This window comes from Engystomops pustulosus, chromosome 6 (genome assembly GCF_040894005.1).
Source record: "Engystomops pustulosus chromosome 6, aEngPut4.maternal, whole genome shotgun sequence".
Lineage (NCBI taxonomy): Eukaryota > Metazoa > Chordata > Amphibia > Anura > Leptodactylidae > Engystomops > Engystomops pustulosus.
This window is the reverse complement of record NC_092416.1, coordinates 75015260-75041913: the sequence shown is the minus strand read 5'-3', so window position 1 is coordinate 75041913 and position 26654 is coordinate 75015260. Positions and strand designations below refer to the sequence as shown.

At 42.7% G+C, this 26654-nt stretch overlaps 2 protein-coding genes across 2 annotated transcripts in view; one reads left to right on the top strand and one right to left on the bottom strand.

Moving 5' to 3' along the window:
- Positions 1-26030, bottom strand: part of HEPACAM (hepatic and glial cell adhesion molecule) — a 47726-nt gene extending 21696 nt beyond the window's left edge. Inside the window, exons 1-2 of the mRNA XM_072156609.1 lie at positions 25875-26030; positions 3087-3428 (exon numbers count right to left, since the gene is read on the bottom strand). Of these exons, the coding sequence (XP_072012710.1) occupies positions 3087-3428; positions 25875-25959 (427 nt within the window). The 5' untranslated portion in view covers positions 25960-26030. The remainder of the gene's footprint in view (positions 1-3086; positions 3429-25874) is intronic.
- On the top strand, positions 11953-13254 carry LOC140065785 (speedy protein 1-A-like). Its single transcript, XM_072113360.1, has one exon. The coding sequence runs from the start codon at positions 12100-12102 to the stop codon at positions 12748-12750; it is 651 nt and encodes a 216-aa protein (XP_071969461.1). The 5' UTR covers positions 11953-12099; the 3' UTR covers positions 12751-13254.
- Positions 26031-26654: the final 624 nt, after the last annotated feature.

The window sequence follows — 26654 nt, the reverse complement described above, 5'->3', positions numbered from 1 at the left end:
AGCTCCCCCCAGCAATCACTGTATACAGCTCCCCCAGCAACCACTGTATACAGCTCCCCCAGCAACCACTGTATACAGCTCCCGCAGCAACCACTGTATACAGCTCCCGCAGCAACCACTGTATACAGCTCCTCCAGCAATCACTTTATACAGCTCCCCCCAGCAATCACTGTATACAGCTCCCCCAGCAATCACTATATACAGCTCCCCCAGCAATCACTATATACAGCTCCCCCTGCAATCACTATATACAGCTCCCCCAGCAATCACTGTATACAGCTCCCCCCAGCAATCACTACATACAGCTCCCCCAGCAATCACTATATACAGCTCCCCCAGCAATCACTATATACATCTCCCAGCAATCACTATATACAGCTCCCCAGCAACCACTATATACAGCTCCCCCAGCAATCACTATATACAGCTCCCCCAGCAATCACTATATACAGCTCCCCTATAACTATATACACACCCTATAATAACTATATACAGATTCATATTATTGCTATATACCCCCCCATAATAACTATATACACATTCATATTATTGCTATATACCCCCCCATAATAACTATATACACATTCCTATTATTGCTATATACACCCCCATAATAACTATATACACATTCCTATTATTGCTATATACCCCCCCATAATAACTATATACACATTCCTATTATTGCTATATACACCCCCCATAATAACTATATACACATTCCTATTATTGCTATATACCCCCCATAATAACTATATACACATTCCTATTATTGCTATATACACCCCCCCCATAATAACTATATACACATTCCTATTATTGCTATATACCCCCCCCATAATAACTATATACACATTCCTATTATTGCTATAAACCCCCCCATACTAACTATATACACATTCCTATTATTGCTATATACACCCCCCCCATAATAACTATATACACATATACACATTCCTATTTTTGCTATACAATCCCCCAATAACAACTATATACAGTCCTACATAAAATACTAAAATTGTACTCACCCTCCATAGTTCCCACGATGCGCGCCGTCTTCAAACTCCCTCGCGGTGTCGGGTGGATGTAAACAAAGATGGCGGCGCCCTGCTACAGACGCGCCGTGAGTCGCGCCGTGGTGACGTCACACGCGGTGACGTCACACTCTGCGTCGTCACCGAGCGGCAGGGCGCCGCCATATTTACTTTGATCGTCTATGGCAGAGCAGGGAACTTATTGTTCCCTCGCTCTGCCATAGATTTAAGTCAGACATATCAGCGGCATATGGCCGCAGCCCGGGAAGCCCGGCAATGAATATACTGTTGGCGATTCGGGCGGCCATGCGACCGCCCGAATCGCCTCAATTTGGTGGGGGCCCCTTTAAAGGTGAAGTGGTGGGGGCCCCAGGGCACTCGCCCCGCGAGCCCCCCCTATGATCCGGCTCTGGGTGTTCACCATACATTATCTTCCATTTTACTAAATTTCTCACAAAAAAACCTAATATGGGGAAAAATCTATCGATCATGTATTGCGTCTTCCAAATGGCATACCACTTTTATTTTTTTGTCTACCGAGCTGGTTGACAGTTTTTATTTTGTTCTGGACATGTAGTACTTTGCACCAGTATCATTCTGGAGTACATATGGTTTTTTATCACTTTTTATTTTTTGTGGAATAATATAGGTACAAATCATATTTTTGGTGGGTGTTTTACAGGTTTTTTTTCAGCGTTCATCGTGCTGATTAAATAATGGTTTTTTTTATTCTATGGGTCGTTACAGAAGAGGTGATACTATATGTGTGGAGATTGTGTTATGATTTTGACCTTTTTCACATTACGGTATATGTAATTTTATGTGTTAATGGTGATTTGGGGCATTTTTATTCATTTATTTTTTATTAAATTGCATTTTTTTAAAACTTTTTTACTACTTCCACCATGGGACATGAACAAGCAATCATCTGATTGCGGCAGACGGCAACTTTTCACATGTGAAAATACACTGGCTGCGTTTAAACGCTGCACAAGACCCTCTTGATGTGTCGCTCTGCGCAAGAGCAGCGGCAGGGCTATAATAAGCCTGCGCCCATGCATCGGATGATAAATACCTATAGCTATTAAGTAAATTTATTTGGTCTTTATTGATTACATTGTTGTTTATTGTTGTTTAATAGTTGTAATTAATCATTTTTATGGTTTTAACTCTTGAGTAACCCTTTATAACACATTGTGGGCTTTTTTATCCAAAAGTGGTTGTTTATTTATGTGCCTTACTGGGACTTGTGTTATCAAGAGGCTTTCACTAGCTTCAGTCTTTACCCCTGCCGATGACTGTCATAGGAAAATCTGTGAGGTGTTGTAGATAACTACCCGAGAGGTGGATATGGCACTAACTGGTATGGATATATTTTGAGGGTGTAAAACTCTATATGCCCAATAGGGGGATGTGGAATAAAAGTCTGGACAGCTGGACATCAGACCACATATCTCACTTCCCAATCTAGCAATAAAGTCCCAGAACAAGGCATTGTCATCTCTGCAACCAAATTACGGCTATAGTGGAACAGTGAGACAGGGCACCTGGTGGTATCCAGAGCAGAGCTTCCAATATGATTAAAACATGGAAGCATTACTGTGGCAAAATTCAAATGTTGGGGCACTGGGCATCCCAGAAGAGAGCACACCCTTTCTCACATTTACGGGAGATATGCAGTCCAAGACTACTGTGCGCTGAGTATACAGGCAGTCCCCAAGTTACGTACAAGATAAGTTCTGAAGGTTTGTTTTTAAGTTGAATTTGTATGTAAGTCGGAACTGTATATTTTATGACTAACTCCAGACAATTTTTTTTTGGTCTATGTGACAATTGGATTTTAAAAATGTTGGATTGTGATAAGAACCAGGATTAACAATAAAGCTTAATTGCAAACAAATTTGATAACTGCTATAGCTGTTCATTGTAGCCTAAGGCTGAAGTATAGTAAATTACCAATTACCAGAGGTCCATTTGTAACTAGGGGTTGTCTGTAAGTCGGGTATTCTTAAGTAGGGGACCGCCTGTCATGGCATGATAATGAATAAAACCTACCATCCACAGTGAGATTGATGGATTTTTCTCCAGTAAATGTATCATCGGTTATAGAAACCTCTACCTCATACATCCCCTCATCGGACAGAAAGAGGTTGCTGATCAGGAGTGAGCCATTTTCAAAGATCTGTATTCGGTCCTTGTAGTCTGGCCGCAAATTCCCAATGATATCAGTGCCAACAGACTGCACTACAGTGATGGGTTTCTCACGTCTCACTTGCCATTTGACCACTGGTTTGTCACTGCTGGAGCTGCTATACTGAACAGAAAACAGGGCTGATTTTCCATATGTTCCGTGGATGTGCTGCATGTGGCTGGTGATGTTCACTACTTCAACTAGATCTGCAGAAGACACAGAAAATGTAAAAATGTTTCAGAATAACCTGAGGGACTATGTAGAAACCTATAACATATGTTCATCATTCTTCTCAATACCAATGTATAAGCTAATGATATGTAATTCTGTCTGATGCTGAATACTGTAGGTGTGATACAGTCTGCTGAGCTACACATTTAATTCTGTCATGAGTGATATCAGGGGCCCCCACCACTTTACTCTTAAAAGGGCCACCACCAAATGTGGGCGATTCAGGCTGTGGCACGACCGCCCAAATTGCCAACATTATATTTGACTCCGGGCTCCCTGGCCCAATCTCACCGATGTTCCTGCCTTTCGTCTATGGTAGAGCAAGGGAACAATCAGCTCCCTGCTCTGCCATAGATGATTGCATGTAAACATGCTGGCCGCGCAGAGCGTGAGGTTGCACTGTGTGCAGGGTGCCGCCTGTAGCAGGGTGCTGCCATCATTGTTTACATCCGACACTGCGAGGGAGGATGAGGATGGCGCACATCGGGAAAACAATGGAGGGTGAGTACAATTTTATTATTTTATCTATGACTGTATATAGTTATTATAAGGGGATGGTATATATTTATTATGGGGGGTATATAGTTGTTATGGTGGGTGTATATAGTTATTAAAGGCGGTGTATAGTTATTATAGGGGTACTGTATATAGTTATAGGGGGACTGTATATAGTTATAGTGGGATTGTATGTATTTATTATGGGGGAGCGGGGGTGTATATAGCAATAATAGGAGTCTGCATATAGTTATTTATTATAGGGAGGGTTGTATATTGTTACTATTGGGGGTGTATATAGTTATTATAGGTGGACTGTGTATAGTTTTTATAGGGGGACTGTATATAGTTATAGAGGGACTGCATATAGTTATTATAGGGGAATGTATATAGTTATAGGGGGAAGTATATAGTTATAGGGGGGATGTATATAGTTATTATAGGGGGGCTATATAGTTATTATAGGGAGTCTGTATATTTTTATATACTGTAGTTAGTTATTATAGAGGGCTGCATATAGTTATTATAAGGGGTTGTATTTAGTTAATGCTGTTGGACTGTATATAGGTAATGTTGGGGGCTGTATATAGTTTATAGTTATTGCTGGGGAGCCATATATATTTATTACTGGGGGCTGTATATAGTGATTACTGGGAGCTGTATACAGTAATTGCTAGGGGAGCTGTATACAGTGATGCTAGGGGAGCTGTATATAGTGTTTGCTGAGGGAGCTATACATAGTGATTGCTAGGGGAGCTGTATATAGTGATTGCTGGGGGAGCTATATATAGTGATTTCTAGGGGAGCTGTATGCAGTGATTGCTGGAGGAGATGTATATAGTCCTGTTGGGGGAGCTGTATATAGTCATGTCGGGGAAGCTGTATATAGTGAATACTGGGCGTTGTATATAGTGATTACTGGGGAGGCTGTATATAGTTATTGCTGGGGAGTAGTACATAGTGATTGCTGTTCCCTGACTACATTCAATAGGGGCTCACACCATATTTTGCGCCCCGTGGCCCCCACCAATTCGGCCCTGATAAGAAGGCAACATCTGAACAAACTGCACGTGAAACATGAAAACCCACATTTGGCATAAATTATCTAAAAGGTATAGATGTCAATCAGTTTTCTTTACTGTGAATATCATGAATAAAAGCATATTTTGAGTATCAACAATTATCAGTATAACTGGATTTACACTTTACACTATAACTGGATTTACACTTTAAGCTATTGACAAGATTGGGTCCTTTCCAAAGCACCTGAGATCCCTTATTAAGAGTGCAGTAAAATTCTAAAAGACTACTAACATGTGGTTGACACATGGGCCACAAACAATGGACCACAGAACCATTGTTTGTGGCCCAATAAAGCCTACATTTGTTGTGCAGATAAGACTAGATAGATTGTTTTTCACAAAACTATGTATATCTGTTCAGATCCTCCTGCTACTTGCAGATTGTAAAGGACTTTCATAGTGATGGGTTTTTTATTGAATGATATAATTCTGTATGCATTGTGCAAAATGTGTCATTGATGTATGTAAAATCAAGCAGGACTCCTGTTCTGGTGAGGGACCCCCACTGATCAGGCATTGATGAGGTCTAATAAATAAATCACTTTAACCAGTATTCTGTATACTTCAGGACCATCCTCTGTACAGCATTGTGTCTATTTGAAACAGCTGGACATGTCATCTATCCATAGCAAATACAAGGAACATTGCACTTATTTTGAAAAAATAGGGGTCATTTACTAAGGGCCTGATTCGCGTTTTCCCGACGTGTTACCCGAATATTTCTGATTTGCGCGATTGTACCTGAATTGCCCCTGGATTTTGGCGCACGCGATCGGATTGTGGCGCATCTGCGCCGGCATGCTCGCAACGGAAATCGGGGGGCGTGGCCGAACGAAAACCCGACGTATTCGGAAAAACCGCCGCATTTAAAAACGGAAAATGTGTCGCTCGGGACGCGCTTACCTTCACTCAGCCGGCCTCGGTGAATTCCGGTGCGTTCAGATGCTTTTCAGCGCAGCAGCGCCACCTGGTGGACGGCGGAGAACCTACCTTATTAAATCCCGGCCGGACCCAAATCCAGCGCAGAGAACGCGCCGCTGGATCGCGAACGGACCGGGTAAGTAAATCTGCCCCAATGTGTTGCACATGGGTTTTCACTATACAGACAGATGACCACATGAAGAACTGCTCCCATTCATCTACAACCAAATCCTTAGGTAGAATGATAGTAAGGAAGAGCCAGGTTCCCCTGTTGACCTGTTGTGAAAAAGCAGGGACACGTATAATGTGGTTCTGCTTAAATTCAATAGAAGTACAGTTGAACAATGAATTCAGAGGGTGTACTTTCTTTTTCTCATGACACATATTTATTATGTTTATGCTCTGTATAAAATACTATCTTGAATAGTTGTGACTTGCAGGCCCCAATCTATTTGTGTAAGAGTAGAATGCATCTTTCTACCAGGAGGAAGGAGATTGCTTACTCTATGGCAGTGATGGCTAACCTATGGCACTGGTGCCAGAGGTGGCACTCTGAGCCCTTTCTGTGGGCACTCAGGCCATCACCAGAGATGATTCCAGGTATCTTCCTGCAGTCCCAGACAGCCCAGGACTTGCTGTGCACAGGGGTATTTTAAAGTGACAGCAGTACCTGGGACTATTTTCTGCTTTATTGGTGTCCTCAGGTGCTGATATCAATGAAAGCTGTGACAGAGAAGGGAGTATAAATCACAAATTAAATTTCTGTGTTGGCACTTTGCGATAAATAAGTGGGACTTGGTTGTAGTTTTGGCACTCGGCCTCTAAAAGGTTTGCCATCACTGCTCTATGGTATACTGCCATCTATTGCAGATCAGTGGGGATATGACCCTTGGTACTTTGCCTCTCTGCTTGCTTTACACTATGAATGGAACCTGCTTAAGATTGCTCCATTTGTGATCTATGAGCTGTCCCTACTCTCAACAACGTCATGCACTTCAACCACTATCTTCAACCACTCTTCTTTTTCTGTCTCTGCTTGACAAATAAACCTACGAATGCCCTATCCTATGGAAAGTATGCGATGAAGGGGAGCGTAGTGTACCACAATCAGCACATGACAGGGGTAGTGAATTAGCAGTATGGCAGTGAGGGTCACACAGAGGTTAAACGGGAGGGGGGGGGGGTTACTGATAAGGGTAATAACCAAAATAAGGGGCTCACCATTTGCGGGAGTACGAGGACTAGGAAAGTTTTTATCTCCCACTCGTCCTATTTTGGGTTAAACGGGGAGCTGAGGTTTGAGTTTCATTAAAAAAAAGGGGGGTAAAGGAAGTATAGTTGGGTCATGGTTATGTTATGGGGGCTTTAGGGGTATTAATGCATTCTATTAATTATGTCGCAGCGGCAGTGTAGTAGGGGCAAGTCGTTTAAAATAGCGAACTAGGAAATGGGATTCCAGTTCATAAGAAGTTGCAGTTGAGCTGGGATAGTTCACCCAGCTGGTTGGAAGAATTCCTGCGGGCAAGGACCCCAGGATGGGTTTTAGGTCTCCAACAGGGGGTGCCCACTGGTTTGGTGATTAACGACCGTGGGCAAGTGGAGACCTTGGAATAGTGTTTAGGGAAAGCGTCTTCGAGGACCCCTCCATTTTTCTCTGTAATGTAAATAAAGTTGGCCGCTGTGGCCTTTTCTTCCACCTAATCTGTGACTCCGGTGTCGTTATTGGGAACGGTGGGGGAACTAGGGGGTTGTAACCACAGTGACAGTTTCACTGTCCCCATGTCAAGGTTATTGTTAGAGTTCTTTTCTGGCTTCTAAACTAAGTGTGTCAACTGAGTAGCCAGTGATGCTAGTTAACTAGTTAAATGACAATACAACCATAACATAATTACACGAACCGCTTCATTTGTCAAGCAACAGATTTTTTTTTTTTTTACTTTTATGGCATCACATCCCCAGGGCAAAAATCTACTCACAAACTTTTCTACGGCCCCTTGTGTGAGCTCGGGCCACAAATTATGGAGCAGGTCCTATCCCTGCCTAAGTTTGTAGCTCAGGCCGTCTATTTCATAATGTAAAAAAAAAATTGTTGTTTTGTGTACATGTAGTACCGGGGGGAGGCCCCCACAGAGATAAAATCATGTTCTTGCCGTGGTGTGTACTACCTACAGTATACAATTAGTAGAGGGAAATTGGGCAAAGAAGGAAGCAGGCAAGATTAAATGTAACTTACTTCCTTAATATTAATCCTCAACCTCATAGACTGTTAGCACTTGTGAGCAGGGCGCTCACTCCCATTGTTAATAATTATAATCTGAAGAGGACCTCAGGCCCCTTCCACACTTGCGTTTTTCAAGCGCGTGTTCTGCGCATGCTTTTGATGCACAGAACTTGCATTGCACTCTGACCCATTGTAATCAATGGGCTTTTTCACACTTGCATTTTTTTTTCACGCACACAAGCGCGTTTTTTTTCAAGTCATACAAGTCTATGGAGACGCATCAAAAACGCATTGCACACTGAGACACTTGCAAATACAATGCGTTTTTCATGCATCAATTGCCATAAAAAAAGATAGAGCTCAGTCCTGAGTCCGCATTTCAGAACGCATTGAAATTGCTTTGAAAAACTGAGACACTGAATAAACTCTGACTGAAAACTCATTGCACTCTGATGCAAAATGTCAGTTTTTCACTGATCAAACACTGATCACACCCTGATCAGACTCTGACGTGATCTGCAACGCAAGTGTGGAAGGGGCCTGACAGTGAGACGATGTGGAGAAGAGAGAGATGCAGAGAATGAGACACTGAAAGTGCGGTCAGAGAGATAGGAAGAAAACCACAAGAGTACATTGTCCTTTAGACCAATGGAGCGAAGCATCCTGAGGAGGAGCTGGTGGTCTACAGAATCAAACGCTGCCGATAGATCCAGAAGGAGGAGGAGCGAATAGTCACCTTTGGATTTATCAGTGAGGAAATCAGCAGTTTCAGTGGAATACATAGAGCGGAAACCAGATTGTAGGGCATCAAGAAGGGAAATAGCTGAGAGATAGCTGATTAGTCGAGCATAGACCAGGCATTCCAGGAGTTTGAAGATGAAAAGGAGATTAGAGACTGGTCTTTAGTAATAATTCCTTTTAATTTAATAATAATTATTTATATAGCATACACAGATTACGCAGCGCTGCACTGAGCTTTGCCAAATCAGCCTCTGTCCCCAGTGGGGCTCACAAGCTAATCAACCTACCAGTATGTTTTGGAGTGTGGGAGGAAACTGGAGGACCCGGAGGAAACCCATGGAAACATACAAACTCTTTGCAGTTGTTGACCTGGATGGGACTTTGACACACAAAGTGAGGCCTTGTGTCTTTTTCATCAGCGAGACATTCCTGACCATAAAATGGCTGCAAATGAAGGGTTGTGTGATCTCTATCTCTCCATGAACAATTGCCCTGCTAGGATCCTATTCTTATAATACAGGAGGCTTAACCTTCCACGTCAAGAAAACAGAGCAGAACTATTAATAGATGTATATTGGTAAATTACCTAATATCTTGCCCCCCCACACGTACACACACACATTAAAAAATGATGTAAGGTGGCCAACCCCTTTAATAGCGGGAAGTGGATGTGTGACATGGAGGACTCAAGTCTGGACATATATACTCCTGGCAAAGCCCACAGGTTCAGAATAGCTCTCAGTACGCAATGTACTGAATAAACATTGAGGGAATGTAACTGACTGATAGTTGCAGTTCTTCTAAAATTGGTGGTTTATAGGGTTAGCCGCTGCACAGGGATCAGGGGTGGGCATAGATAGATATCTAAGCGTCTGCCATTCACCTTGTGCACCAAAGCCATTTTGCTTTTCAAGCTTAAAAAGTAGAAAGATTATTGTAAGGTTAATAAGTGGATCTTGAATGTCTGTTTAGCTCTTCCATACAAAGGTTACCAGCCATTCACTAAATTACTCTAGATTACATCCATCTCCTTTTACAAGTTTGATCATTTAGTTTTTGTTTAATACTGGCATTTAGGGTGCAGTGGAAGAGGAATAGTATGAAGGCCATGATAGAGCGAGACACTATCCCAATGCTGGTATCCTCCCTATTGTATTATGTGTATGAGGAAGGATCAGTCTGAGATCTGCTTGTTGTAGGGATCTGTATGGACGTATAATGGTTTCCTTATACACCTTCTTTGTGCCGCCTATGGCCGTAGTGATGGATAGGTGTCAGTCCCCCAATACCACAATGACTTTCATTTCTTGCCACCCGTCATCGATCTGTGACACAAAAGCTGTCTACATCAGGAGACACAATAAAGTGATTACAGCCCAGTGTATAAATATACTTTCCATACTTCTAATTTTGTTGTTGGACATGAATGGATCATCCAAATGATAAAAATGTTTTCACTAGGGATTAAATGAACTCTACATGAATTCACAATCTCTTCTCTGCTGAGGCTCAGCCTCTTACCTATAGGATGTGTTTTCACTTTACTAAAGCAGTAATAAAAACTGAGATTTGATTGGTTACTTATTAGGAGCAACAATCACAGGTTTTTACACAGTTGTAATAAATTAGACCAACTATATCATCTATGGTGACAGTGAGTACATCAGATATATCCAGTATCTGCCCCAGCAAAAGAGAAGAAGGGGCAGTAGTACAGGTGCACCTCAAGGTACAGTTCTGGCTCCCTTCCTCTTCACATTGTACACAGCAGACTTCAGGTACAATTCATGTAGCTGCTACCTCCAGAAGTTCTCTGATGACTCTGCTATAGTAGGCCTCATTACAGATGAGAACGACAGGGAGTACAAAGAACTGATACAGAAATTTGTGGACTGGTGCCAGCGAAACCACCTTAGGATTAATGCTGGGAAGACCAAGGAGATGGTGGTGGACTTTCGTAAGCACAGTCCTCCTTCTCAATCGGTGGTTATCCATGGGACAGACATTGAGGCAGTGAAGTCCTATAAGTACTTGGGTGTCCTCCTCATCAATAATCTGGAGTGGGCAGAGAACATAAACGCACTTCACAGGAGGGGTCAGAGCCGGCTACACCTGCTGAGGAGGCTGAGGGCATTCGGAGTGCGGGGGGCTCTTCTTAAGACCTTCTTCAACTCTGTAGTGGCACCAGCCATCTTCTTTGGTGTAGTCTTTTGGGGAAGCAGCATCTCAGCTAGGGAGAGGAGCAGACTGGACAAACTGATTAGGAAAGCCAGTTCTGTCCTGGGGGGTCCTCTTGACACAGTGCAGGTGGTAGCTGAGAGGAGGACACTGGGTAAGTTGAAGTCTATTCTGGAGAATAGCTCCCATCCCTTGCATGAGACTGTGGTGGCATTGGGGAGCACATTCAGTGACCGACTGCTTCACCCCAAGTGTGAGAGGGAGCGTTATCGTAAGTCATTCCTCCTCGCTGCCATCAGGCTGTTCAACAAACAAGGCCCAAACAGAAGTAACCTGCGCCCCCCACCTAACCAGTCCCTGCAGGTCCCATCCACAGACTAAACATCAAACTGCTGATCATTGCTTGTCTCTTTTTTGTCTTTTTATCCCCCTTTTCTTTTTGTTCATTTATCCCTAATATTCTCTGTACCCTCTCTGCTGCTGTAACGCTGTGAATTTCCCCACTGTGGGACTAATAAAGGATTATCTTATCTTACCTTATATAGTGCAATGTACTGGGCTCAGTAGAGAGTGAAGTGTTGTATATAAGCCCATAAATTGCCAGGTATGGAAGCTTATACTGGTTGCTATGTACAGTCTTCTTTTATTATATTAATGAGGAATGACCTGTATCTGGAAATGTTATTATAACACACACATATATATATATATATATATATATATATATGTACATATACACACAATATATTAAAAGGAGTGTGATTTCTCATTAAGACTTGCTGATGTGTGAGTCATCGTGGCAGGTGCCACACTCAGCAGCCAATAGGATTGCAGGACATTACTTCAATGCGGGGAAAAAAACGTCGGTTGGTGCCAGTCAGTGAAAGCTCTCAGAGTGATAAGACAGGCTCCTTCTTCTGCATCCAGCGATTTGATAGTTTTGATTTTAGCCAAAACCCAGATCCACACAAGACCAACCACCTACATTAAGTAAAGAGAAGAAAATAAATGAAGAGAAGGGAGACTTCACCAACAGATCCCCTGGAGCCTGCCCCCAAGAGGAGGAAGATAGACCTGGCACAGCAGGACAAAAAGATGGCGGTCTTCCTCAAACACCTGGAGGATAATTACAAATATCTACAGCCCACATCGAATGAAGACACAAGAAAACACTTGAAGAGGAAGAGACGGGCGAGTACAACACCAGAACACCAGGAGCCTTCCCCAAAAAAGAAGAAGATAGACCTGGCACAACAGAAGGAAGAGATGGCGGACTTCCTCAATCTCCTGGAGAATGAATACATCATACAGTTCCTTTCCAGTGACAGCAGCAGGACCTCTTCAGACAAGTACCTCCTGGCAACGGTCTGTGAGTATTTCAGAAGAGCAAGTCTTCCAACTAAACACTACAGAAACTACTTCTTCCCAGCACTCTACCTAGCCAGTCAATTTGAAGAGCAAGATTCAGACATTCGCACTGAGATCCTTTTCTGGGCCTTGGAAGGATTCTGGTTTCTGAAGATAGAGCATTTTCTCCATTATCGTGACCTGCTGTTCAAGAGAATTGGCTTCAAAGCTTGGGTAGACCTGGACACCTGTCATCAGATAATGGCCGAGGACCCCACACATTGGGCGTGGACAAGAGAAAGACCAATATGACCAATCCACCCTAGCCCGGCTGTTCCATCACCCAGGGAAGATTAGAGAGCTATGGCTTCCCATCTGTCATCATGTTCAGCAATGCAAGCGTGGGGTCTGCAAGAAAGCCTGAATCATCTATACCTACCTCTGCCAGGATGTTTGATGACAGCTGCAAGATCATCATGGAGGAGAAGACCAGAAAAGCAACATGGATGAAGCCATCTGTCCATTGGTAAGGCCCAGAAACTTACTCACAGCACATAACATTCAGCACCTCAATCACATAGGTAGCCACATGCAGTCACTGTAGGTAGGTACATACAGAAATGTTATAGCGTTACCTCCCTTAGTATGCCCAGAGGAAGGGCAGTACAGCGGCCATGGTTTCCCTGCAGGTTTCCTCCACAGGGGTTTTTTCCTGTCCTAAGCGCCGCTGTACCCTCTCTGTGAGTGACAGGAGGTAACAACCAATAACATTAAAAAATATATATTTATAATAAAATGTCACATTATTTAACTTACTATACTGTGTCATGGTGTTTATTTCTTGTGTCATTTATTTCTGATAGATAGACATTATGTAGATGCAAAAATAATAAAAGCTATTCATTTTAAAAATATTTACATGTAAACCGTTAATAATTATGCAACTAATATATATATACTATTGCTATACAAGCTGGTATATTTATTATCTGTCCTGTATAGTCGTTTGCTCCAGCTTCACCATTCAGCTTCTAGCGCTGCTGTTATGACATCAGGTCATGATAATCGTAGGGGAGATGTATCAAAAAAGTCTGAGAGCAAAACTGGTCTACTTGCTCGTTTCAACCAATCATAGCTAAGATTAATTTTATAAGCTGCTCTGGGGAAATGAAAGCTGAGCTCTGATTGGTTGCAAAGAGCAACTAGTTTTTCGTTCAGACACTTATAAATCTATAGTATAAAATGTATGTATACCCCTTTAAGCAAAATATGATTTACAAGGAAAGCATTAAATGCCTTAAAGTACTTCAGCAAAGAGCTCTGATCCATAGTCTGTGAGAGTCTCCATCAATAAAAAGAAACTCCTGCAGAAGTTATCAAGAAGTTTTAACTCCTTAACGCTGAAGCCACTTTTCACTTTCCTGACATGGCAAATTTTTTTCAAATATGCCCTGTGTCACACAGGGCCGGTTCTAGTCACAGTGGGGCCCTGGGCAAAACTAAAAGTGGGGCCCCAAAATAAAACTATTTTATGACCAGTCACAGTCAGCAAGAGGCTCCATTTAGTATGGTGAAACAAACTGTAATATGGGAGAATTTTATAGGAGATAGATAGATGAGAGAGATTGATGGGCAGAACGGTGGCTCAGTGGTTAGCACTACAGCCTTGCAGCTCTGGTCAACATCTGCAGAGAATTTGTATGTTCTCTCTGTGTTTGTGTGGGTTTCCTCCGGGAAATTGTAAGGAAATTGTAAACAGCACACAAAAAAAGCGAAGGTAGCAGTGGGTGCAGGCACACTAGGACCGGGCCTCAGGTCCTTCAGTAATAGAGTAGGAGAAAGTAGGCAGCACTCTGGGACATCCAGTATAACGTGTAGCAAGTGGTTTCCTTTATTCCATGTTTTTAAGGTACAGCAAAGTACAGCAACGTTTCGGATCACTTGGAGCCTTTTTCAGGTAACCCAAATAAATAACTATATATCCATAAACCAAGCTAATGAGATAATAAAAGTCACTTTTAGATTTACGCCAATGTATTAGCCACACAATAACAGAACCCTCCGTGATTCATAAGAATTTGAGTGAGAATGTCCTAACATAGGTGTAATGGAGGACGGTGTGCAAATTCTCCCTGTATCCTGATGGAAAGGGGGAGCGGGGTACACTTCAGGGGGCTATATCTCTGGCTCTGTGACACATAGAACCTCACTTCTACTTTCATATGAAAGAAGAGAGTCTTATCTTTTATATGAAGTAAAATATGTGTTTCTAAGTGTCAGGAAAACAGAGATATTAACTGTTAAACTGCCATCAGGAGTGGTTTTTATATATAAAAATGGCACCTGATATTCTCACTTTAAACCTGAATATCTTTGGATCCAGGGCACCTAGAAACACGGTTCAAGATTCATTTGAAAGAAGAGATTCTCCTCTTTCATGGGGCCCTGGGGAATTGCCCACTTTGCCTACCCATAGCGCCGGCCCTGGTGTCACTATAAATGGTTATAACTTTGAAACGCTTTAACATATACAAGTGATTTTAAAATTGCTTTCTCATAACACTTTGTACTTCATGTTAGTTGAAAAACTGTGGTGGTATGTTTTGCATTTATTTATGAGAAAATCAGATATTTGGTGAAAATTTGGAAAAATTCTTGATTTTCGAACTTCAAAATGTTCTACTTTTTCCACACATAGTCATAACCGCAAAAAAAAGGTAATAACTAGCATTCACCGAATGTCTACTTTATGTGGACATGGTTTTTATGCATACTCTCTTTTTTGTAGGATGTTATAGGGTTTTGAATGTTGTAAAACAACTTTTATGAAGTTTGTTAACCCTTTAATTGTTTTACGGGGGTTAAAAAAAAATCAGATGCAATTTTGAAAGTAAATTTTTTTTAGCTAAATTAATGTGTTTTTCAAAAAAATGTACAAATTCTCAGTGTAGCAGTATGTGAGCCCTCAAAATCAATTTCGATGGTGGGCCCCTGGTCCCCCAGTCTGACCCTGCTCAGGCTCTTGTATGGTGCGTTTTTCGTATGGGCGCTTTTGTGTGATTACAAAGGGTCAGGGTGCAATGCAAGTTCTGCGTGTCAAAAGAAAGCGCAGAACACGCGCGTGAAAAACGCAAGTGTGGAAGGGGCCTTAGACTTTTTTTGCATTATATGTCTCTTTATATTTTTATGGGGCTTATTTTTACACTTTTTTACTAGGGGACATGAACAAGCAATCTGCAGGGTATTAGCTGTATCACCCTATGCACGTGCATAGGATGACATTGTGGGGGATCACTTTCAACGCTGCTGCCAGACAGTACAGACCTCATACCAACATAACAGAGACCTCAGCAACAAACAGCGTGCTAAATACTGGTCTTTTTCCCCAGCGCTCAGCTTTGAAGTGTCAATATTGTTTACATATGGAACATCCCATGTGCTTCCCCTCAAATATAAAAAGAAGCCTATGGACCTGAAGAAGGGGTAAATCCGCCCCGAAACACGTTGTCCTACCTGTTTAATCCAGTCTTTTATGTAAACCAGTTGTGACAATAAATGCTCATTATTTATTATACAAATTTACTTGTATCACTGTTAATCAATCAGACCTACCTCTGCCATTAGCAGCGCGACCGACTACTGGTTACTCCTTCCAGAAAATTATCTGTTACTTTCAGGGTTTCCTCCCTGTTAACCAGAGGACGCAGCAGCTATTGTCAAACTACACCTCTGAGATTCCCATCCACACAATCCAGAAAGGCCCTCATTCAAAAACATCACCTTCCCACACCCATGGAGCGCGGTGTTACCCGCTAAAAACTGACTGGATGGAGGGCGGTGTTATAGGTTCTAAGCATGAATTTTTAATACAGAAAGTCTGCGGATGTGCGCAATTTTCTCCACAGACGTTCGGCACTCCTGGAGCACTGCCAAACTGACGGGTTTGGGGCGTGTGCCAAGGTTGCCGACGGCTGTGTTGAAATGTTAGGACTGAGGGAGGTGCCACCTCATCCAGGGCACTTTTGAGGTTGTTATTATAATGGTTAGCAACATGGTTAGGACAGGAGATGGGGGACAGTGATGACCGCAAATGAGTATCAATGGCACATGGGTTCTGGGACATGCGATAGTTGGGCAGGTTCTGTTAAGGAGAAGAACTATTAACAGTGAAAGAGAGAGATGGTTATCGTCTAAAGTGGAAAGCTGCTATTAGTGAAGTCAGAGACTGAAGAAGGTTGAGCAAAGGTCTAGATGTTTCCCTCATGGTGAGTAGGAGAATAAGAGAATTGTGAGTGTCCTAAAGAGGAAATTAGTGATAAAAGTTGAGAGGCCAAGGGGAAATGGGGGTGTTAATAGAAATGCTAATTCATATTTGTCTTCCATGATAAGCGTTGGAATATCACAGAATAGAAAATGAGGAGAAGAATCAAGAATCAAAATGATCAAGAAACTGGTAGGGTGAACCAGGAGGACGATATATTACAGCCAAACGAATGGAGAATTAGTGAAATATCCTGAGGGTGTAGACCTCAAAAGCAGGAAGATAAGAGAGGGTACAGGAGTAATGACCTGGAAGGTTCACTGTGGGGAGAGGAGTATGCCTACCTCTCCTCCCTGCCTATTGTCAGGTCTGGATGAGTGAGAGAATTGCAAGCCACAAAAGCACAAAGCAGCAGGCGATGCAGTGTCATCCTGCTGGATCCATGTTTCAGTGATAACCAGCAGGTCAAACAACTTAGAAAAAAACATCATGAATGGATTCAAGTTTATTGCACACAGAGCAGGAATTCTAGAGGGCTCATATGAAAGGAGCTGTAGGAAGAGGAGAGATAGAAGAAGGAATGCACTGGATATTCATGAGGATTGCATGAGTTTCTATGAGTAGTGGAATGTTTGGAACTGAAAGTAGGACCAGGGTTAGGAGAGATATCACCTGCCACTAGTATGAGGAGAATAGACAGAAAAAGGAGATGGTTAAGGGACTTAAAGGAAACCTACCAGGTAGGGTTATACACATATACAGTACATGGCACCAGCTCAGGGTGAGCTGGTGTCAGAGCATATTTTTGTTAGGGGAACAAAGCCCCTATCGCAGAATTATAAGTTATATTAACTTATAACTCGGCGCACTGCACTTGGGCGCCGGATTCTAAAGTGCTGGAGAGCCGTTGACGTCACTGAGCTTTCCAGTACAAGCGCAACTTAGCACGGGGAAACAGGCCGTGCCCGTGCCCAAGTGCAGTGTGCCGAGTTATAAGTTAATATAACTTATAATTCTGCGATAGGGGCTTTGTTACCCTAACAAAAATATGTTTCCTTTAAAGGATTTTCTCAGCTTGCAGAAGAACAAGGTGGAACAAGCATACAGTGCATGTTAGGAGTACAATGGTGAAGGACGGATGGAAGAGCTGATGTGGATAGAGGACACTGAGATGGATGGTAGGTAAGAAGAAAGACCAATAATATTAGTACACCAATATAAAAGTGTGTAACGTTAACACCGATGATTGAGGATGGAGATGGAGAAGATTTGTTTGTTTTTCTTTGCAATCTTACCTTTCATTTGCCCTTTCCATTCTGTTATTGCCTTATTATAATAACATTATCATTCCTATCATACTTTGGGTGCATTCACACGCGGTAGGCCTGCCGTGCGGAGGAGGTGGCCCCGCCTCCCTCCATAGAAAACAGCGGTGCACGGCCACACACTCACAGAAAGATAGAGCATGCTCTATCTTTTTGCGGTGTGTGGACTGGATCGGTGCCATACGTGTGTGGCACCGTATCGCCGCCGTGACGCTATTGTGGTCTATGGGGACGTACATGCGGCCGCAAATTTGCCATGTGAATGAACCCTTTGGCTTAGAAAACTTGCAGCCTAAGTACAACTACATTTAAAGAAGAAGGGAGAGGCCAGATTCAGATCATAAATCAATTTACAGAAGAAACAGGACACATGAGAGGATGGAGTTTTTTCAAAGTATAACAAACAAAGGTTGTAGCAAGAAAGATCACTAAATTCTAGAAGAAAAGTGTCATAAATGTTATTAACACAGAGAAACTAAATAAATGAACGTGCCAGCTAAGCAGAGATGGACAGCGGATTAGTAGGGTTCCATATGACTGTTTGTACCCTGTAATGTAGTATTTTATTTGCATATGCCCCCTAGGATTTGTAAAGTGCTACAGAATACGATGGTGCTATATAAATAAAAAAACAATAAGTACAGGATGATCCCTCGTGTTATGTTCTTGTGCTAGAGATTCGGTGGTTCAGAGAACATAGGAAAAGAGTTGTGCTGCAGCTGAAGGTGTATATTAAAGTGTTTTACTGGGTTATCTCATTTATTATTGTATTCTATTATTCTATTCCTGTAATGGAGCAGCTTAAAGGGCTTTGCCCGCTAAAGAAAAGTTCTCAAATCTTAATACCCTATTGAACCTAACATGATTAAGATAACGTTCAACCACTTTGCAATTTTACTAGATTTTTCTTTATGATTTTGCTTTTATTCCTTCATCAGCACAGTGTAAGGCCTGTTACACATGAACGTGTGCAGCCCGTGTATACGTGCCGTAAGGTGGCACAATCTCACGTGCTGCACAAAGAGCAGTGGATGGGAGTTCCTGCACTACATAGAAATATAATGTAGGGACGTTCTCTCTACCTGCCGAATGGCTGTGCTGGAACTGTAATAGTCAATACAGTTCCGACACGGCTGGATTATATTTCTATGTAATGCAGCGACCTCCCCTCCACTGTTCTGTGAGTAGTTTGTGGGATCGTGCCACCAAACGGCATATATACACAGGCTGCACACGTTTGTATGTAACAGACTTAAAGGGGTTTCCCACAAAAGAACATTCTCACATTTCAATACCCTAGTTTTTTTTATGCAATAAAGATAATTTTAACTGCTTACTTTACAATGTTACTCGGTTTTATTGCTGTTTTAGCTCTTATCACTCCCTAGGCTGCTCAGTGCAAAATTTCAGGGTCTGGATGGGAACTCTCCAACCAGACACATTATCATCTATCTAGTTCTGTGGGGTGACAATATGGTTAGATTATCAGGGTACAAGGTGCATATACACTTTCATCTGACTTTCACACTGACAAACAGAAAGAGATGAGAGATCAGAGATGATCAGATGCATGATGCCTGTTACACAAAAGCTGAAAGGTTTTTACACTGCCAGCATCGCTACCCCTTCCCCCGGATCACTTATCTCCTTCTAGTTTGTAACTTCCCTCTGCTCACGATGTCTTTGCTGGCAGGAAGTGAGGGAGTGTCTGTGTATCGATGTGAGCTCCATGCTAGGAGTGCCAGGGGGCATGGCTACAGGCTCTGAGCAGAAAGACAAAGAAACTCAGCAGCACGGCTGTCACACAGAAATTTAAGATGGTGGCCATCGGACCCTAAGTCAGAAGTGTCTAGGGGGAACTGAAATTGTGTACACCAGGACTGGAAGACACAGTTTGGACTTGAAATGCTGTATTTTTGTATTCAATAACAGTGAATTAGAGAAGGTGTTATTTTGTTATCCTGAGTACATATAAGAAACTTGTCTTCGTGGGAATACCCCTTTAAGATTCAGATCTGTGGGTGTGGACTAGATGAGCAGTCACATGGTACAGAGCAGACACTTCCTGATTCCTCTGTACCTAACCACACACACACCACTGCTCAGGGTCGGATGATAGGGGGCTCCCGGGGCACGCTCCCCGGGGCCCCCACCACTTTGCCCTTATAGGGGCCTCCACCAAATGTGGGCGATTTGCCAACAGTTTATTTGGCGGCGGGCTGAATCCAGCCGATGTGCCTGACTTTAATCTATGGCAGAGCGAGGGAACAATAAGTTCCCTGCTCTGCCATAGACGATCGGATTTAAACAAAGATGGTGCATAGTGTGACATGGCGCCGTGACATCACGGTGCCGCCTGTAACCCGGGCGCCGCCATCTTTGTTTACATCCGATATCCACCTGACACCGCGAGGGAAGATGAGGACAGCGCGCATCGGGGGAACGATGGAAGGTGAGTACAGTTTTATTATTTTACCTAGGACTGTATAGAGTTATGATAGGGGGATTGTGTATATTTATTATAGGGAGGCTTTATATAGTTATTATAGCGGGTTGTATATTGTTATTATAAGGGGGTGTATATAGTTATTATAGAAGGACTGTATATAGTTATTATAGGGCGTGGTATATAGTTATTGTAGGGGCACTGTATATAGCTGTAGGGAGGCTGTATATAGTTATAGGGGGCCTGTATATAGCTATTATAGGGGGTGTATATGTTATTATAGGGAGTCTAATAACTATATACAGACTCCCTATAATAACTATACACAGTCCCCCAATAATAGCTATATACAGCCCCCTATAATAACTTTATACATAGGGAGCTGTATATATTTATTACTGGGAGCTGTATACAGTGGTTGCTGGGGATGCTGTATATAGTGATTGCTGGGGTAGCTGTATATAGTGATTGCTGGGGGAGCTGTATATAGTGATTGCTGGGGGAGCTGTATATAGTGATTGCTGGGGGGCTGTATACAGTGATTGCTGGGGGAGCTGTTTACAGTGATTTTGGGGGGATCTGTATATAGTGATTGCTGGAGTAGCTGTATATAGTGATTGCCGGGGGGCTATATACAGTGATTGGAGGAGCTATATACAGTGATTGCTGGAGGAGCTATATACAGTGATTGCTGGGAGAGTTGTATATAGTTGATTGCAGGGGGAGCTGTATATATTGATTGCTGGGGGAGCTGTATATAGTGGTTGCTGGGGGAGCTGTATACAGTAATTGCAGGGGAAGCTGTATATAGTCGTTACTGGGGGCTGTATATCGTGGTTGCTGGGGGAGCCGTATACAGTGATTGCTGGGGGAGCTGTATATAGTGGTTGCTGAGGGAGCATTATATAACGATTGCTGGGGGAGCTGTATATAGTGAATACTGGGGGCTGTATATAGTGAATACTGGGGAGGCCGTATATAGTTATTGCTGGGGGGTGGTATATAGCGATTGCTGTTCCCTGTCTGGACTACATTCAATGGGGGCTACCCACCATGTTTTGCACCCAGGGGCCCCCACCAACCTTAGCCGGCCCTGTGCGATATTGTCTCATATTGTATCCAAGCCTATTGTGTGGATCGTAACCTATCAAGTATGACAAGTATGACGCAACAGCTAAGTTTCTCATGTGTTAAACATGTTGTAGATGAATGCAGAATAGTGGCGATGCAGCTGGTTTCCAGGTCCAGGAATCTAAGGCTATTTCACCCGATCTGGGGCAGATGGGAGACATGTTGACAGTCATGGATTGGGTGTTACTAATCCAATATGGGTCCATAAAAATTATGAGATGCTGTAACAAAGCCTATGGAACCCTATCATATGCTGACTGCTGAGCAGTGCACTTGTAGGAGGGTTTACTCTCTACCCTTACATGTGGATTACTACCCTGCCCCCCCCCCCCCCCGAAAATAAGACAATGGGGCAAATTTACTTACCCGGTCCATTCGCGATCCAGCGGCGTGTTCTCTGTCGAGGATTTGGGTCTTCTGGCGGTTCACTAAGGTAGTGCGCCCGATGTCCACTTGGTGTCGCTGCTGCGCTGAAGTTCGTCATAGTTCACTGGAGTTCATTATCCGTTGCTGGGTGCAGGTAAGTGCCTGTCAGGCAACACTTTTTTTAAAAAAAATTCCACGGTTTTTCCAGATCCCTCGGCCCCCCCCCCCCACGATTTCCGTCGCGTGCATGCCGGCGCTGATGCGCCACAATCCGAGCGCGTGTATCAAAAACCTGGGGCAATTTGGCGCAAATCGGAAAAATTCGGGAAACCCGACGAAAAAAAAAGCTATTCAGGCCCTTAGTAAATGACCCCCATTCTCTTATATTAATTTTTGCTCCTAAAGAGGCACTAGGTCTTATTTTCAGGGGATGTCTTATTTTTTCATGAACAAGAATTTACATTTATCATTGAACAAAAAAATCAACTTCTCTAACTTCCTTGTAACTCTCCAAACTCTGAATTTCCTGCTGTATTTTTTGTGACTCTATTTCTATTAGAATCACTGGCCTCAATCTCTCATGTTTAGTAAAAGCACCTTCCATTAACGACCCTTCTTATTCTGGTGGCTGCTGGTATCACATTTCCAGCACAACAGCCAGGGATTTACTTCTATAAATTCTTCCCCATGTCACAACCTTCTGCAGCATCTAAAAGATTTCCTAATACAGGCAGTCCCCGGGTTACATACAAGATAGGGTCTGTAGGTTTGTTCTTAAGTTGAATTTGTATGTAAGTTGGAACTGTATATTTTATAATTGTAGCTCCAGCCAAAATTTTTTTTGGTCTCTGTGACAGTTGGATTTTAAAAATATTGGGTTGTCATAAGAACCAGGATTAACAATAAAACTTCATTACAGACGCCTGTGATAACTGTTATAGCTGTTTATTGTAGCCTAGGACTAAAGTACAGTAAATGACCAACATCCAGAGGTCCGTTTGTAACTAGGGGTTGTCTGTAAGTCAGGTGTTCTTAAGGGACCGCCTGTACTAACGTAATGGCAATGACTGCCGCTAGGTCTTATTTTCAGGGGAGGCCTTATATTTCTAAGCCTGAACAAAATTGTTCTAGGTCTTATTTTCGGGGGATGTCTTATTTAAGGGGAAACAGGGTATGTATGTACTTTTGGTAAATAGTTGCTTTTTCCTTCTTTGGGTAGCATTTTTTTTTTTTACTTTATAGGAGGAACGCATCTTTATTACAAGTTACCTGTAAAATAATAAAATGCACCAAAACAGAACTCCGTTTTAACTTCACCATCTGAATACACACATATTGTATAGCAACACTTCCATAGGAAAAAGAAGCACTTGTGAAAATCACAAAAAATGGGTTTTTAGTCACTCAACATAGAAAAGCAACATTTCAGCTGCCAAATTCGGGATTTCTCTAAGGAGTGAACTTGAGCTTGAAGTCAGGTTTTAATGGTGCTTTGCATTCTTTCCTTCTGGAATTTTTTCTTAGATTTAGTCTTAGCAGGTGCAAGGATTTGATTATATGGTGAGAGGCTGGTTCATCTGTGGTATGGGATCTGTTGGAGGCCACTGGAGACAAGTGGGGACCGGAGGTTGGTAGATTGTGGCAAGGGCCTGTGCAGAGCCCTGGAGAATGGTTTCCACTAAGAGATGAAAAGCCACACAGGGGAGCAGTACAACTTCCTTGCCAAAGGTAGTTTATGATGATGTACTGGTCCTCCGGGACATTCAAGCCAGAAGGGGGTCAAGCCAGCATAGCTCTTCTCTATAACTCCTAACAGATATTTTGTGTATATTTATCCTGCGTGACAGTTTGGTGACAACTTTTAGGTCTAAATCCTCATGGCAAGTTCATTTTAAAATGTGGCAAACTAATTGATTGGTACTTGGCATTTGATGGTTGTGGGAAGATTGTTGTAAGGCTAAAAACACTCAAACTTGCCCAATTAAGGAATCCCAGACCGATCACTATGCTGGAGATAGTGTTAAATACAATGAAAGTTGTGGCAAAAAAATCCTCCGGACAAAAAGCCATACAGCACTGTTGTTCTATGGGGAAGCAGGGACTCCTTGCATCATGTATAACTATGATGCTTGGAGTCCTGCCTGCAGCACTGAACTGTAAATGTAGACTAGGGTGAAATGCAAAAAGAGCCACTGAGAACTTACAATTTACATTCTAGTGGCTGTCGCCTATACAGAGTTGCCTCAGTTCAGGACATTTGTTTGGCAGAAATCTAGGCCTGCGTCCAATAAAGTCAACACGTTTGAAAACAATACACAGAACGGCCATATATCAAGTGGCTGGAACATTTGGTGAGGCAGACTGGAGGTAGACTTGTCCTACTACAACAGTGGAAGCAGTGCCAATGTCCCCTAGCCTTTCTCCTCTCCCACCTGCTGCTTTAAGGCTGAATACTGTTTTTTTTACGGAACAACCTTATTTACCCTTGCAGGGACAGTTCAGAATGACATGTTTAGGTGCAAATGTTTCATTCAGGTATTATAAAGAAGATGAAAATTAAAATATAAACATGTATATAAAATCTGCTCATAGTGTACCTACATAAGAATATACACGCTCATAGGTAAACAATGCAAAACACACGGGGCTTATTTACTAAGGGAAGGTGGCCGCACTTTCGGACTATCCAACGTTTTCGGGTTTTGCGCGGCCATGACAGATGTTCAACAGGGGATTGTGTTGTACGCGATCGGATTTTGGCGCAAATGTGCTGCCTTTCATGCAATAGAAATGGGGGGGGGGGGGGGGGGGCATGCCGTCGGACGAACCGACTGAGCGCGAGATCAAATTGTGTCGCAAGATCAAGCACTTAGATGCACCGGGAAGAAGGTGAACTCCGTCGGAATTCCGTCGAATATGCAGGTTATCAGGCGCATGATCTTAGTGAGTTGCGGCAGAGTGCATTAGCGTTGGACAATGCACTTTCTGTGCCCCATGGTGTAAATGTGCCCCATGGTGCTCATTCCAAATCTCATGAAAACAAGAAACATGAAAAGTAAAGTGTTGCGTTCATAATGCGAAGCTAGAGCACAGTGGGTGGGCCTTGGCCGGATCGCATACATGTTTCCAGAGAACGCAACACTAGTGGAACATATGACCGTGCCCTAACTGTTCACTCTTAATAAAAACACCTAGCTTGTCCCAAGCCCCTGTGGGCCACATGATTGTGTTAAATAGCAACTGATCTGCAGTGTAGACCGCGCATGGTATCCATATTTTCACATTCCTATAGAGTTTTATAGGAAGGACCTGTGCTTTCTACAGTCTCCTCTATATTTATGTGCATGGGTCCACTTTAATTGTGTCAAGAAACAAGTAGAAATACGGACAAAAACAATGTCGTGTGTATGTAGCCTTAGTCACGTCCTGTGAATATACTATACATAGATGCAATTCCATTCTCTGAAGCTTTCTTGAGGGCAGGGGGTTGAGGATCACCTGCTGCATTGGCTAGAGATATGGCTGCATACATGTGCCTATCTCCATTTCTGTGATAGTCCCAATAGTAGGTATTTCACAACTCCCATAAGGATAAATAAAAAGATGCATGCATGTGGGTTGGTGAGGTTGTACTCGCATCTTTAAACTACCCTACATTATTTCCTATGAATATGCCATAAATGTCCAAGATGGAAAATCCCACACCTGATGTGTCAGTACCACTTTTTAGCAGTTTGACAGAAGTAAGCCAAAACGTCTGCATGGAAACCCTATCTATTTGCATTGCTCCAGCAGCTTTTACTAGAAACTCAACAAAACTGCAAAACATTATTCATAACATTATGCTGAAAGTTCCTAAAAACCGAGAGCCTAGAATCTAGCAACAGACAGCGTATGAGCCTCTCACCTGTGTACACGGCCAGCAGCCACAGTAGGTGAAGGAGAGATGGGCTGGTGAGAGCCCGCAGGTCGCCCGCTCGCTCTGTCTTCATCTTGGTCTAAGCTTGGTGCCCCAACAGTGATTTGCATGTTTTATCCACGCTGGGCACGTCTTGTAGTGCTGCTCAGTGTCTTGTGCCAGCGTCTCCTGAATAGAGGCGGCTCTGTCCTTTGTTCTCACTTCCCAACAACTATTTTTATGCCAAGTCTTTTTTAAAACAACACTATCCTATTAAAACCCTCAATACCAAGAGCACCCTATAAGCCGAAATGGATCACAACCCCTCAAAAATAAATGTCAATGAACTGTAAAAATCCATTCATAATTGAGATTCTCTATCAAGTCTGGCTGGGGCATAGAAAAGGGGTCCAGATGTAGTGGAACGGAACTTGTAGGCACATGAAGAAAGGAGCTGTCAGGCAGAAGACGTGTTACTTAAAGATCGTTTCACAGTATATTTGTTTCACTGGGGTGGGATTAACTGCGGGTGGAAATGAAACATTTTTTACAATTTTTCTTCTTAAATGATCAAATTTTATGCTGCATTTTCTAGGAAAGCTCATCTTTTCTGAAGGCCTGCACTGCAAAGCAGCAAGTGTGACCAAGTGCCCCAGATGGGTCCAGTGTCACTCCTCCACATAAGACATCAGTATTATAACTGGTTGGTGGGGAGCAGGGTTTTTTCCCACACTTAAAACCATGATGTACTACTTGACTACTATTTTCAGTCTATGGCTAGAAGCACGT